This window comes from Trichoderma reesei (genome assembly GCF_000167675.1).
Source record: "Trichoderma reesei QM6a unplaced genomic scaffold TRIREscaffold_14, whole genome shotgun sequence".
NCBI classification, from domain to species: Eukaryota; Fungi; Ascomycota; class Sordariomycetes; order Hypocreales; family Hypocreaceae; genus Trichoderma; species Trichoderma reesei.
Window position 1 is genome coordinate 535,364 of NW_006711161.1, and position 14,130 is coordinate 549,493.

The 14,130-nt window shown below is 55.3% G+C and overlaps 5 protein-coding genes across 5 annotated transcripts; 3 read left to right on the forward strand and 2 right to left on the reverse strand.

Annotated features, from left to right (window-relative positions):
• Positions 1–262: 262 nt before the first annotated feature.
• Positions 263–2,886, forward strand: TRIREDRAFT_79598 (uncharacterized protein; the record flags this gene model as incomplete). The annotated part of the gene is made up of 3 exons (XM_006966731.1): positions 263–1,249; positions 1,305–2,364; positions 2,602–2,886. Exons 1-3 carry the CDS (start codon positions 660–662, stop codon positions 2,884–2,886), a joined length of 1,935 nt encoding a protein of 644 aa, XP_006966793.1. The 5' UTR covers positions 263–659.
• A 700-nt stretch (positions 2,887–3,586) lies between these two features.
• TRIREDRAFT_4668 (uncharacterized protein) lies at positions 3,587–5,040 on the reverse strand (the record flags this gene model as incomplete). The annotated part of the gene is made up of 2 exons (XM_006966637.1): positions 3,587–4,658; positions 4,751–5,040. 2 exons carry the CDS (start codon positions 5,038–5,040, stop codon positions 3,587–3,589), a joined length of 1,362 nt encoding a protein of 453 aa, XP_006966699.1.
• A 426-nt stretch (positions 5,041–5,466) lies between these two features.
• Positions 5,467–8,439, forward strand: TRIREDRAFT_71791 (uncharacterized protein; the record flags this gene model as incomplete). Its single annotated transcript, XM_006966732.1, has 4 exons — positions 5,467–5,919; positions 5,983–7,515; positions 7,594–8,139; positions 8,257–8,439. The coding sequence occupies 4 exons, from the start codon at positions 5,467–5,469 to the stop codon at positions 8,437–8,439; spliced, it is 2,715 nt and encodes a 904-aa protein (XP_006966794.1).
• A 697-nt stretch (positions 8,440–9,136) lies between these two features.
• TRIREDRAFT_79599 (Ca2+ transporter) lies at positions 9,137–10,770 on the reverse strand (the record flags this gene model as incomplete). Its single annotated transcript, XM_006966827.1, has 5 exons — positions 9,137–9,318; positions 9,375–9,894; positions 9,951–10,181; positions 10,255–10,466; positions 10,527–10,770. The coding sequence occupies 5 exons, from the start codon at positions 10,768–10,770 to the stop codon at positions 9,137–9,139; spliced, it is 1,389 nt and encodes a 462-aa protein (XP_006966889.1).
• Positions 10,771–11,713: 943 nt separating this feature from the next.
• Positions 11,714–13,090, forward strand: TRIREDRAFT_109094 (uncharacterized protein; the record flags this gene model as incomplete). The annotated part of the gene is made up of 4 exons (XM_006966733.1): positions 11,714–11,929; positions 12,349–12,374; positions 12,678–12,729; positions 12,932–13,090. The coding sequence occupies 4 exons, from the start codon at positions 11,714–11,716 to the stop codon at positions 13,088–13,090; spliced, it is 453 nt and encodes a 150-aa protein (XP_006966795.1).
• Positions 13,091–14,130: the final 1,040 nt, after the last annotated feature.

The window sequence follows — 14,130 nt, forward strand, 5'->3', positions numbered from 1 at the left end:
CCTGAGCTGCCCGCCATGAGCCGCCTATGGCGCCTGGGCCCGGCCCGGTGGGGAGGGGGGGTTCCTTTTGTCCCATGGCTCCATCGATGCTCGAGTGCGTCCCGTTCGAGGTCCACCCCTGAGAGCCGGACTCGACCACCTAGGAAAAAATAATTAAAGGTTTCCCACGGCTTCTCCTGATTCTCGAAGCTTGTCCCGAGGGGATTCGAGTCGAGCTGCGTCCGGGCTGTCTGTCGAAGAGGAACTTGTCCGGCTGTCCATTGGCCCTGTTCTGTCTGGATCCAGAGCTTGCTGTGGCTTGAAGAAGCAGCTTTGACGTCTGTGAACGGTCCCCCCCCCCCCTTTGAGGGCATTCGCTACCCACGTTCGTTTTCCGAATCGCCCCTGGTCTGCTGCTCACGCTCCCTATGACCATTACATCTCTTGCTCCACGAAAGGAGCTGCTGCCCTAAGTCGTTGTCCATTAAACCACCCTCCGCCTGGCTCTTTCGTAGCACCAGTGCGAGATCCGTCGTGCCCCTCGCCAACCGATCGATCGCTTCCATCGAGCAAGAAAACCATAAAGACAAAGAAAGAATCATCATCTGTTCAGCGTATTACCGCCACGGCCTGCCTGTTTCTCGCCTGCCTTGCACTTCTCCTCGTTGAATACCGCAGCCATGCCTGAAACACCGGCAGCCAATGCCGAGGGCAACCAGCCCAAGGCTGCAAAGGACAAGAACTGCGAGTACTGCGGCCAGGCTTTCACGTCGTCTTCCCTCGGCCGACACCTTGATCTCTACATCAAAGAAAAGAACCCCAAGCCACCGGATGGTATCCACGACGTTGATGCCATCCGTAAGCTGCGCGGCAACATCACTCGACGCCAGCCTCGAAGCTCAATGGGTGCTCGAAGGGACAACTCGACGCCCGCGGGCACTCCCAAACCGACGCCTGGCAAATTGACCCCTGGTCAAGAGTCTGCCATGCAGAGGGACGGTCCATACGCTGTTGGCTCAGGCGCCATCAAATACCCTTACGCTACTCCCTGGGAGGCCACTGGCGTGATCAATGATATTCAGGGTAGGGCTGCCTGGGATAGCAATGCATCTCATGATGCCAAGCGTGCTGGTTTGTCGAGGAACGGTAGCAGGCAGCAGGCTCAGAAGGCTCAACTTGACGTCAAACAAAAGCTGACAGACGCCATGGACACTGCCCGAGCTGCTGAACTGGCGCTCAGGGAGTTGCTTAGCTCTTGGCGAGCGGCAAAGTGAGTCTTCTTCCTCCCGGCAGGTGCACGACATGGACTAACGCCGCACTGCTAGGCAACAGGTTGACGCCTTCACGACACCCTTTGACTTCGACCCCCTCTCCCTCGACTTTCCAGCCCTGACTCTGCAGTGCCTTCTGCCGCCACCAACTCTCTTCTCATCCACTCAGCATCCTACATCGACATCTTGGTCTGTGGAATCACCTGGTGAGCGTGAATATGTCGCCCTCCAGGCGTTTTTCAAGGAAGAGTTCAAGGCGTGGAAGATCACATGCGCTTCAGCCACGACTGCCGCGATGGAGGAGGTGGCATACCCTCCGACTGGTGGACCGCACAGGGACATGAGAGAAGCCGTCAAGAAGGCTGAGAGGGTAGCCGAGTCACTTGAAAAGCATGTCAATGAGCACCTGCAGTCTGCGTATGCCGTCTGGAACAGCTTGCCTCTTCAACGGCAAAATGAGCTGTGGATTCTCGAGTTGGCACGCGGAGTGGGCCGTAAGCACAAGGAGATGGAAAAGATGAAGGAGCAGCATCACAAGCTCAAGCAAGAAAACACTAACCTCCGATCACACATTGACCAGCTCAACCGTCTACAGCAGCCGAGGGAGTACAAGGTGCTGCCTCCCGCCACCATTCCATTGGAACGGGACGTACTTTCGTACGCCTATGAGCAGAGTGCTATGGGAGCCAAGCTTGTAGGCTTCGACATTGAGGACCGGCACCTGGACTTGAGCACCGTTGTGGCCAAGTCGATCGATCGTTGGAAGAACGTGATCGTCTCGAGTCGTGCTGCCGCTGCTGGCATGTCTGCACAGCGACCTCTCGACCAGACAGTGGCTCAGCCCCCTGCTGCGGGAAACCAAAACAGTCCGTCAGAACCTCAGAGTGCCGCTCAGACACCACAGCTGACACAACCGCCGCCGCCGCAGCTCGATAAAAGGCTCTCCACCGCAAGCACCAATGGCCCGACGAGCGAGCAGAGCGCATCGTCCACGACCAACACGGGCCCGCCCTCCCTCGAGGAGACAAGCGATCAAGATGCCGATGCCGAGATGGAAGATGACGACAGCTTTGCCATGATTGGCCAGTCTCCCGCCAAGGCAGCCCAACCATCCGTGCAGCAGCAAGCTCAGCTTGATATCCCTCGACCTCGCGCTCCCATAGCCCAGCAGCAGCAACAGCAGCAAGCTCAGCAGCAACAGGCCCAGCAGCAACAGCAGCAGCAGCAGCAGCAGCAGCAGCAGCAGCAGCAGCAGCAGGTCCAACAACAAGTTCAACAGCAAGTCCAACAGCAGGTCCAACAACAGGTTCAACAGCAAGCTCAGCAGCAAGCTCAGCAGCAGGCTCAGCAGCAGGCTCAACAGCAGGTCCAGCAGCAAGTCCAGCAGCAAGTCCAGCAGCAGCAGGCTCAACAACAACAACAACAACAACAACAACAACAGGCTCAGCAACGCAACACGGCAGACATGCGCTACATGATGCAAAATGGAGCGGTCAGTCCCGCAAGCAGAGCGGCTATGGCTATGAACCGTGTCATGCCCAACATGAACATGGCGGCAATGCAGGCCGGTGCCATGCATGGAGCAGACATCAGCATGGCCATGCAAGGGGTTCGTGGTGACATGTATCTGGAATGATGTCGAATCAGAAAGGCGGCGTATTTTCGGACGGTCACCAGAAAGGGACGTCTCCTGGCTTGTGTTGCTCTTGTTTTACCAATGGTCTCATACTGACTGCCGTGGAACTGACCATCATTGCGAGCGCAATCTTCTTCACTGCCAAAGGAGATCTTTGTTATTTTCCAATTTTCCTACAGCAATCTCACTGTTTTCATCATTCAACAAAAAGAAAAAGAACAATCAGCATTTTTGCTCGCCTGCAGAATGTGTTTGGTTTCTAGAAAGCGCAGCATTGGGTCGGATAAAGAAACATATAGAACGGTGGAGAAAAGGGCGTTTAGGAGACTAGGCAGAGTCATTGTTGGTTCTCCCTCTGATCCTCTTTTCGTTGTTTTGCTTTTCGTGCTGTTTATAGAATGGGGCATGGCTGAGTATAAGGGGAGGAAGCATGAGGAGGTGTAGAATTATGTGAAACTACTAATGGACATTTGACTAGAAATACAAAGCAAGGATCCGGCGTTGATGGGTGGAAATATACATTGTATGGGATCTACTCCCTCGCCTTGACCTCTATATATGTCTCTGGAGTTGAGTTTTGTTCTTACATACGGCCTTGTGCTGGGACTTGCTTCTCTCTTGTAGTTTGTTGCAACATCCTACAGGTGATACATCGTCAATATGGTACATGCCGATGAGCGGGGCAGTGGCCTGTCCGGCTTCATGGCTTGATCTGCTTCAGCTTCTGCTCAATCATGCGGACAGTCGACTTGGGGACGTGAAGTCGGTGAGCGAGCACCAAGGCGCCCGTGAGAACGGCAAGACTGCCTGCCTGGTGCGTGGCGGCCAGATGTATGGGGACCATGTAAATGAGCGTGGAGATGCCGAGGGCGGCCTGGAGGGAGACGAGGTGGACGAGGCCGGTGGTGCCCTTCTTGGCGTCGCGGGGCAGGGCGGCGGCGACGCGGCCGGTGCGGGCGTAGGCGAAGAGGGCGAGGATGGTGCAGAAGGTGGTGACGGCGAGGATGCGGTGGTCGAGCTGGACGAGGCTGGGGTTCTCGAGCATGTTGCGCCACCAGAGGTCGGAGCCGTCCTCCTTGCGGGAGTAGAACTTGTCCCAGAGCTCGGACTTGGGCGGGGTGAGGCCGAGGCCCATCTTGGGGAATTCGTTGTAGATGAGGCCGGCGTCGAGGCCAGCGACGAGGCCGCCAGACATTGCGGTCAGGAAGACGAGGCCGGTGACGCCGAGGACGGAGCGCCTGAAGGCGTTGAGGGCAGGGTTCCTGATGGCCTTGATGGTGGCGGAGGCGGCGACGGGGTCGGCGAGCAGGCGGCGGGTGCGGAGGATCGTGAGGCCCGAGAGGAGCATCCAGGAGTAGCAGACGAAGGCGGTGGCCAGGTGGGTGGTCAGACGATACTGCGAGACGCGCGGGTGGGAGCCGGGGGCGAAGAGGTCGTCCTTGAGACCGGACTTGACCATCCACCAGCCGATGAAGCCCTGGAAGCCGATCAGGCTGGAGATGCCGAGCAGGTTGAGCGCCATCCGGGGCGAGACCCTGCGGCGGGCGACGAAGTAGAGCGAGGGGAGGACGAAGGAGAGGCCGATGAAGCGGCCCCAGAGGCGGTGCGTCCACTCCATGAAGTAGATCTTCTTGAACTCGTCAAGGGTCATGTGAGGGTTGAGCAGCTTGAACTCCGGCGAGGCACGGTATTTTTCGAACTCGGACTCCCAGTCGGCGGCGGACATGGGAGGAAGAGAGCCGGTGACGGGTCTCCATTCCGTTATGCTGAGTCTACATTTTGAAAGCCAATGTTAGTGGGATTGAGCTTTGTGTGTGACTTGTCTTCATCCTTCATGCGCCAGGTCATCGTGAGTGAGACGTACCCAGATTCAGTCAGTCTTGTTAGTCCGCCAAAGACGACGATGCCGAAGCAGCTGGCAGCGCTGCCCAAGAGCCAGACTGCGACTGCTTTGGAGGTGGTCTTCTTGGGAAACGCCTTCGAAGCCTGTCCCTGCGCCTGAGAAGCCAGGGCCGAAGCATTCTGGGCGGCGAGGCTCTCCAATGGCTTCGCATCGGCGTACCCTCGTGATCGTATGATGTTGAGGATGGACGAAGGCGAGCGCCGGGGCGCCTGCCGAAGGCATTGGTTGCAGACGAAGAACTTGGAGGGCATCTGGAGCGCCGCCCTCCGCATTCCCGCTGCGAACAAGGACATTTTGTGTGATCTTTTGCGCGGCCGTAGCGCTCAATGGTTCAATGACGGGAAACGGGCGTTGAAAAGATGGCACGATAATTCGGCGGCTTCTCTCGAAGTCATTTAGTTAACTATGGAGGTTCGGAGCTTACAGAGCACCGAAAGGCGGGACGAATTGGAGGGGCGCTGATAGGTGGGAGGATGGTGGGGGACCCCGCTGGACTGCGCTCACCGCCAAATTTTTTAGACGCGGCAGAAAAGTTGGGCCAACAAGAAAAAAAAATGAGCGAGAGGGAAGCAAGCTAGGCTGGAGACAACGGCACTTGGACAGCTTGGAGTCGCGAAATAACCGGGCGACTATTGACTCTCTCTCGAATTCGAATACAGAGAGGCTATTCAGTCAAGATGCCGGGTCGTCAGGCACATGGAAGGCCGCTTCTGGCCCAGCCCAAGGCCAAAGCCGGCCCCAAAAAGTCCAAGTCGAGGGCGCAGGCGAATGCGCTGAATGCCTTCAACATTGCGCAGGAGAGGTTTCCCACAAAGGAGAAGAAGACGCCTCGAGCACGAGAGCTGGACGCCGAGATTGAGAAGAAGCATGCGCGAGACGACGAAGACGAGGATGAAGAGGACGAAGAGGAGGGCCCTAGGCGAAAGAAGGTCAAGGCCCCCAAACGCGGTGCGACCACGGATGGCGATGTCGAGTTTGGCAGCGACAGCGAAGGAAATGAGTGGCAGCTCGGCGGACTGGCGGACGACGACGATGACTCCGAGATTGAGAGTGAGGATGCGTTTGGCGACAGCGACAACGAGATGTTTCAGGGCTACACCTTCCGTGGCTCCAAGTCCGGCAAACGCAAGGTGAGGAGGCTTTCTCGTGGCTAAGGCGTTTGGTAAGGAGTGCTAATGAAACGGTTAATATAGGATGACGACTCGGACGACTCGGACGATAGTAACGACGATCTAGGAGAGACCCTTGGTGAAGAGGCCATCGATTTGGCCACAGCTCTGGATCAGTTTGAGGAGGAATCCGAAGAAGAGCCAGAGGGCGAAGAAGGATCCGAAGAAGAATCGGAGGAAGACGACGATTCCGATGAGTCTGGCGGATCTGATGATGATGACGACGACGATGTTGAAGACGACAGCGACGAGGAGGCCGATCCCGAGAAACTGAAAGAGCTTAAAGGTCTCATATCCGGTTTTGGTGGCGAAGCAGACGACGATGATGAAAGTAGCAAGCCTTCATCCAACCAGCAGAAGATCGACCTTGGCGATCTCGGACTCTCTGGACTGAATGACCCCTTCATGAAGCAGTCAGTCAAGCTCCTGAAGAAGGAATCAAAGGAGACGCGACCCGGTGCGGCGAAGAAGCTGGCTGTGCCGCTGTCGCGGAGAGAACAGGGGCGTCTGGACCGAGCGGTTGCCTACGAGAAGACGAACGAGACGCTTGATCGATGGACAGAGACTGTCAAGCAGAACCGCAGAGCCGAACACCTGATATTCCCCCTTCCGCAGGAGTCAGACTCATATGGTCTTGATCGATCAGAGCTTCAGCCCCTGTCATTGAAGAGCGCCGCCAATGAGTTGGAGTCGACAATCATGGGCATCATGGAGCAGAGCGGGCTATCCTTGGAAAAGGAGAAGAAGCCCAAGAAGCAGGAGTTTGATGAGGAGGGCAACCTTCTCACGCGGAAGCAGGTGCTGGAAAGGAAGCGCATCGAGCGAGAGATCAATTCCCGAGAGGCGAAGCGCGCAAAGCGCATCAAGAAGATCAAGAGCAAGGCCTACCACCGAGTGCACCGGAAGCAGAGGGAGCGCGACGAGATGGCCACCAAGGAGGCCATGGCCGAGGCCGGCGAGATTGATTCCGAGGAAGAAAGGGAGGCGCAGGACCGGCGCCGCGCCCTGGAGCGCGTGGGCCAGCGCCACAAGGACAGCAAATGGGCCAAGATGGGGTCTAAGGCGAAGCGCGCCGTTTGGGACGATGATTTCCGGTCCGGCCTGACGGAGATGGCTCGCAAGGACGAGGAGCTGCGCCGCAGGAAGGAGGGCAAGAGCTCAAGGGCGGCAGGGGATGATTCGGACGAGACCAGCAGCTCGGGATCCGACTCGGACGACGACGACGTTGCCAAGATACGGCGACAGCTGGACGAGCTGGAGCAGGACGACGACGAGCCCCAGTCGAGGCTGATGAAGATGAAATTCATGCAAAAGGCGGAAGCGGCACGGAAAAAGGCAAACGACGACCTCATCCAGGAGATTCGCAGAGAGCTGGACGGAGAAGAAGCCCAAGTGTCTGCCGACGAAGAGGAAAAGGGAGGCGAAATCGGCCGGAGGCAGTACGGCAACGGAGCCGCCAACCCCTTCTCCATGCCGCAGGACAGCAGCAGCAGCAGCAGCATCGCGCGAGAGGCCAAAGAGAAGCGAAGCAAGGAGGCCCGCAAGGAGCGGGAAGAAGTGCGCTTCTCAAACGGCGACGGGGCTCCTCACGTTACGAACGGCTCGGTCAATCAAGCCTGGTCGACGCCTGCTGAGACGACGTCTTCCATCGCGGGCGCTTGGTCGCAGGGCGATTCTCGTAGGAAGAAGTCTTCTTCGGCACGAGCCGACGACCTCGATCTCAACGCCAACATTCTCACCGCCTCCTCCTCCTCCCAACCATCTAAACCAAAGACAAAATCCTCCTCCTCCCACCCCAAGACTCCTAAGACCTCACGCCCTCAAAATGACGACGACGACGACGACGGCGATACCTCATCCGACGACGACTCGGACGCAGACTCAGAGAACAGGCTCCCGCTGGCCATCCGCGACAAGGCCCTCGTGGCGCGCGCCTTTGCAGGCGAAGACGTCGTCGCCGAGTTCCAGCGCGAAAAGGACGAGATTGCGGAAGCCGACGACGACAAGATCATTGACAACACGCTGCCCGGGTGGGGCTCGTGGGTGGGCGAGGGCATCAGCGCGCGGGAGAAGAAGAGGCATCAGGGACGCTTCCTGACAAAGGTTGAGGGCATCAAGAAGAAGGATCGCAAGGATGCCAAGTTGGACAAGGTCATAATCAACGAGAAGCGCGTCAAAAAGGTTGGTCTTCTTTTCTTTTTTTCTCCCTCGATTTTTCTTCCCATTCATCTGGATTCTGGTTTCTTATGGCATGTTGTTCTCGCTCGTGGCTAACCGTTGTGTGTGCGTCTAATCTAGAACGACCGGTATCTTGCTTCCCAGCTGCCCTTCCCATTCGAATCGAGACAGCAGTACGAACGGGCTTTGCGTCTGCCTGTCGGACCGGAATGGATGACCAAGGAGACGTTCCAGGAGAACACGAAGCCGAGGGTCATTATCAAGCAGGGCATTATCAAGCCCATGTCGAAGCCTACTGCGTAGATTGCTGCTTGGATTTTGTCAAACGATGGTGGACAGAATGTTTGTTTTCTGTGTGCGGTTTCATTTCCTTTTTGTTATATTATTTGCCTTGTACCTCTATATATAAGGGGTGTGGCATGCTTGGGATGGTTCTCTATAGAAGTCAAGTTTTGACTGTTGGGAGACAATCTACTTTCTCAAATGCAGATGGAATTCTTCCTTTTTACAAGAAAAATGTCATCATTATCTTTTAAAGCAAAGTTTGTAGCTTTTTAATCAAACATGCAGAGACTCGACGCCATCCGTTTGCCCAATTTCCCCGAATCTCGCTTCGGGACTTGCCGCACGAACACAGGAAAGTTTTGTCTCCCCGCTCTTGGGGCACACGTTTTGTTCCGTCACATCAAGCAAGCAAAGTTTTCCCTCCTTGGCATCATCAAATAGCTTCTTCGCGTCTGCAGCGAGACATGAAAATAATTGTACAAGGACTCGGATAGATAGAAAAGGGGAGTCAAGCCAGGATACGTTCGGCTCGAGCTTTCGTCTCGGTGGTGTGATTGGTGAATATGGATCGTCCATTCGTCCATGAGGTGGTAGATGTTATGTGGTTAGGTATAGCGGCACAGGTCACGGCCGTATTCTTCTCGGGTCGGTAGTGATCATCCCCAACCGAGGATGGTAGTATTCGACTTGTATGATGATGGTCGACGCTCGGCTTTTAGTTGCCACCAGTGACGAGGTCCGTTGCCTTGTCCAAAAAGTCACCTGGCGTAGCAAAGAAGGCGACAGCAATGATGATGTAGAGGCCGAGCAGCATGGCGCCCTCGAGATAGTTGGACTTGCCATCCTGGACGGTGTAGGTGACGACCAAAACGGACACGGCGAAAGCGACAGTCTCGACTAAAACAAGTGTTAGCAATTTGCAGTAAAATTCTTGGATGACGCATGATACGCACAAGTCTCAAAGTGAAGCGTCATTTCACGACCAATGATCCATCCGACAATCACGAGGAAGGGAGTGACGCCCAAGGCAATCTGGATGCTGGAGCCAATCGCCACACCCATGGCAAGGTCCATCTTGTTGCGCAGAGCGACGACTACAGCAGTGACGTGCTCCGCCGCGTTTCCGACAATGGGGATCAGAATCAGACCGATGAATGCCTTGCTAATGTTTGTAGTCTCAACAAGGGCGTCGATGCTTCCAACCAGGTAATCGGCACAGACGGCGACCAGGACTGTGACAACGACAAGCACGACGGTTGCAGCAATTGGACCCATGGAGGGCTGCTCGGGCTCCTCGCCATCAATACCGGCCGGGTCTTCGGGGTCGAAAAGGTTGCTGTGCGTGCGCAGCTGGAAGATGAGGTAGAGGGCATACAAGATGAGGAGAATGATGGCAGTTCCGCGGGACAGAACCAGGATGCTGCGATCCCTATCGCCGTTGCTGGGGTCCTTCTGGTCGAGAACGCCATAGAGCTATGATGGTTGTCAGATACCGCTCGCCACACCCAAGAATGTCAATGGTAACATACCGCAGCGGGGATGACCAGAGAGGCAGAAGATAGAGCCATGAGAGAGCACGTAGTCTGCGCAACGGCGGCCGAAAAAGTCTGTTCCGTACCGTTACCTGTAGAGCCACGGTGCCGAAGGCCGCCAAACAGGAAGCACATTCCCATGACTAGCAGCAGGTTGGACAGGATGGAACCGAGCATGGAGGACTGCACAACCTGGATCTGGTTGTCCCTGAGAGCCACGATGCTCACCTGCAAGGAGTCAGCGTCATGTTCTCGAAGAATGGCCATTTCTCGCCACATATGGGAGCTTTGCGCAACGCACAATCAACTCAACGGCGTTTCCAAAGGTAGCATTCAGCAGCCCGCCCAGCGTCTCGCCCAGCTTGAGAGAGATCTCCTCGGTCGCAAAGGACAGGACGGCAGCAAGCGGGATGATGGCAAAGAAGTTGATGGTGAAGACGGCGGTAGGGCTCCAGCCGAGGCGGCCGGCGATGATGCCAATGGGGACCATGATGAGCAAGAAGTTGACATAGTCTAGAGGGAGCAAGGTGTGTTAGTATACAGCAATTGCGCTCCAATGCCGCCGCAACTTACTGCTCAGCAGCGTCACCTTGGTGACATGCCAGGTGTAGGCGAGGCTGCGGATGACAAACTTGTCGCTGCCGTTTCCAGGCGTGTGGTTCGCATCGAAGAAGAACTGGTAGGCGGCAGATCGTGTCGAGTGGTGGCCGCCGATGATGTGGTGGTGGTGGTGATGGCCGCCGTTGGAGGAGGCGCTCTCGCCGTTGATGAGCGGCGTGCGCTCGCTGGCGACGGTCGCGTTTGGTTTAGAGGCCATCGTGACCCGGATGCTTCGCGAGCGGTTGAGGTTGACTGTGGTGGGCGACACCAATTGGCGCGGTCAGTTGACGGGAAGAGGCAGCAGGCGGGAGTCTGGCTCTGTAGTAAGGAGGTAGAGCAAGGAAGACGCGGCCAAGGGCGAAGCTCGTGTTGGCCGTCGGCGCAAAGAGAGAACAGAAGAGAATGAAGAACAGACGAGAACAGAAGAGAGAGATGGCGGTTGGAATATGCGCGTGAGGCGAGGGAAAGTCTGCAAGTTGGCGCTCTTGGCAGCGAACGGCAGGAAGCAGGAACAGCGAACAGTGACGACAGCCACGATTTAGAGAAGAAAAAAAGTCAATCACCTCAAGCTGCCCATTGATGATGGTATGAAGAGTGAGAGTTGCAGCTATGGAGGCGCTATGATGTAGTGCAGTCGCAAGATGGAGACTGGGAAAAATAGTGGCGAGGCAGGGATATAAAGAGGTAGGTATTGATGTAAGGTAAGGGTCAGGGCGGCAAGGCTGGGGGGGAGAGGGAATATTGCTAGGGTGGGTTTGATGAGGGCAGCAAAATCAAATTGTATCGCAAGCGTTTGTTTGAAGTGCGCGTGGCGCCTTGTTTTAGGCTGTGAACGGAGATGGTTTGTATGTCACAGAGCCGGGCTAAGGTATGGATGGACCTAGGTAGGCAGGTAGTCCAGCACCATGGCGATGAGGCAGGGCTTGGCAGGATGGAGGAGAGAGGCAGTGGTAATTGGATTTGTTTGATATTCGCAAAGCGAAGAGGAGGCTCTGAACTGGGGCATTGTATTGGTAAGGCAGAGGAAGACGATGATGAAGACGTCAACTTACACAGGCCCAAGACCATGGCTGGAAGCGCCGGAAGAGGCACAGATCCTACCTTAGGTACCTTATTATGACGGCAGTTGTCTCCGTCTCGTCACGTCGACCGAGGTAATAATGGTTGATCTCTCCCGGAGCCGGCGGGCAACGACAACAAACGGCAATTCGGGGCCTGACTCGACCAGAAAAGATGTCGAGTCGGTCGCACAAGTAGTGGTACGAGTCGCTCGAGGCACCAATAGGCGGAATTGGACGATACAGACAAGAGAGACGAAGGCGGCGTTTGTTTGCTTGTCGATTGCGAGTGGAGGAGCAAGTTTCGAGCAAGAGTGGGTAAGCCGGCGCAAGAAGCTGCAGTACGTGCCTGCCCCAGGCACCTTGCCGCAGCGCAGTTCCAGGCCAATTCGTCACTGTGCCTGAAGCATGAAAGCATGTACCTGTACCTCGAAACGCAAATATGTTCGCAACACTGAGGCTGTGGTTGTCTGATGACAGGCTGACCGATTGCTTTTCAAGCGTAGTATTACATGCATACATAGGTACTTTTCTGTCTGATGACAATCCCTCATCTACTTTTGTCCATCCCCGAACGAACAAGATCGGCTAGTATTATCAAGAAGAAGAAAAAAGGCCGCAAGGCACGAATTCCCTGGTCTCTTGGCACGAGATCTGGATTTCTCGGATATCTCTTGGGAGGCCTCCTCCTCCCCCCTCTGCAGCAGCTGCATTAGGCTGTGTTCTGTACTTGGTAGGACAGCCATGCGCGCGCGTCTTCACCGTAAGTATTTCGGCGGAGAAACTACCTTACCCTTTGGTAAAAGTGCAAACGCACATCAGCCATGATAGTTTATGTATCCATACCAGTCGCCTAGCCCCTCGATTGAAGCATCCCAAAGTGCGGAGAAGCGACGGCATCTCCCTCCATCTCCTTCAACCTTTTCTCTGGCCGTTCTGAAAGTACTTGTACTAGTCCCTCTACCCTGTCCACATCAGGGTCACACCGTTCCGATTTAGCGTCCCCTCCAAGCGCATGCGCAGGTGGATCCAGAAAGCTTGTTGCTTGATGACATAATGATTCAAGTGGGGAAACGCCCTCACCCATCGACGACGTCATTCCACGATTCAGCTCTGCTGTAGGTATTGAACCACTCATTCGATTTAGAAAGAGCGATGCTTTCTTCTATCGAACTTGCACAAGGCGAGGTACGGAGAATGCCGCCTCGATGGCGTCTTTTAAGAAAGTCAAATTGAATTCGATACTCACCCATCACTTCCGATCTCAAGTACCGACATCTCAACCTTTCTAACTAAAGCCTCTACTACAGTAATGTCAAGAAAACATTCAACATGGAAGCCAAGAAAGAGAGACACTCCCCCCATCTACCAATCAACCAAACACGTGCCTTCCCCCCCTGGGCCCAGTCACCCATCATCACCACATTCTCCAAACGAATCCAAACACCAAAGTCGCTCGCACAAAGCAAAGCACACTAGTAGCACACACACATCTCCTCCTCAAGCATAATACCTCCTTCTACTATCTAGCATCTCTACCTAAGTACTACTACTAGTACTTCTCCCCGTGCACTGCCTCCTCATAGCCCCCCAAACCCCAAATCCACCACAAAATTAAGCTTAATCCATCAAATCAAACACCCCCGTTCTCCTCACTCAATGGACCCCGGCACACCGACACACTACCCTTATGTATTACTAGTAGTATCTCATCCCATCTAGGTAGTCGGGTACCAATCTGTCGTAACGCTTTAGCCTCCTTCTTCTTGTCCATCTTGGCATGTTCTGAGATGTGACAACTCGTCGGAGCCCAATTTGTTCTAGAAACCGACCCCACTGCCCGACCTCCTTACCTTACCGAACGGCTCCCGCTCCGGGTCATGTGTGATCCTAGAGAAGTCGTACACAGTCAGGCTCGTGCTGCCTGTCTCAGAGCCATGAAACAAGGCTCGCACGCGGCCACCCCTGCACGGCCTGTTATCGATATTTACCGCAACACGTTAATTTAATCGCATTGCTGGCACGTGGGAATCGCATGCTGCTTGCTGTTGTACGTGTACCCAGATTGCGCACGCAAGCGCCCTTCGACCAATCTTCAGTAACAGCGGAATCATCGGGGACACAGGCCTGCAGCCAAACAGCATGACAAATGAACCGAGCTCGCAATTGTGCAAATATTGTATTGCTATTTAGCTAGAATGCCGCAATATCAGGTAACGACTCCTCGTGCCAGTCCCCGGTGAGCGATCCCGAAGCTCCCGTCTAGATGCCCAAAGACGTCACAGTTCGGTTGTCAGCCCGGCGTTGGTCAGCGCCGAACCCATGCCTTCAGACATGGAACAACCCGAACAGTTGAACAAGGACGAAATGAATGCCATCTCCAGCCGAATTCTTGCCTCCGTGAATCTCAATGTTGCCTCCAATGCCGCCCTGTTTCGCCGCCAAGGTGCTCAGCCTCACATCGGCAAGGCCACAGAACGATATACAAACGATATGCCCGCAAGGCCCGGTCCTAAACT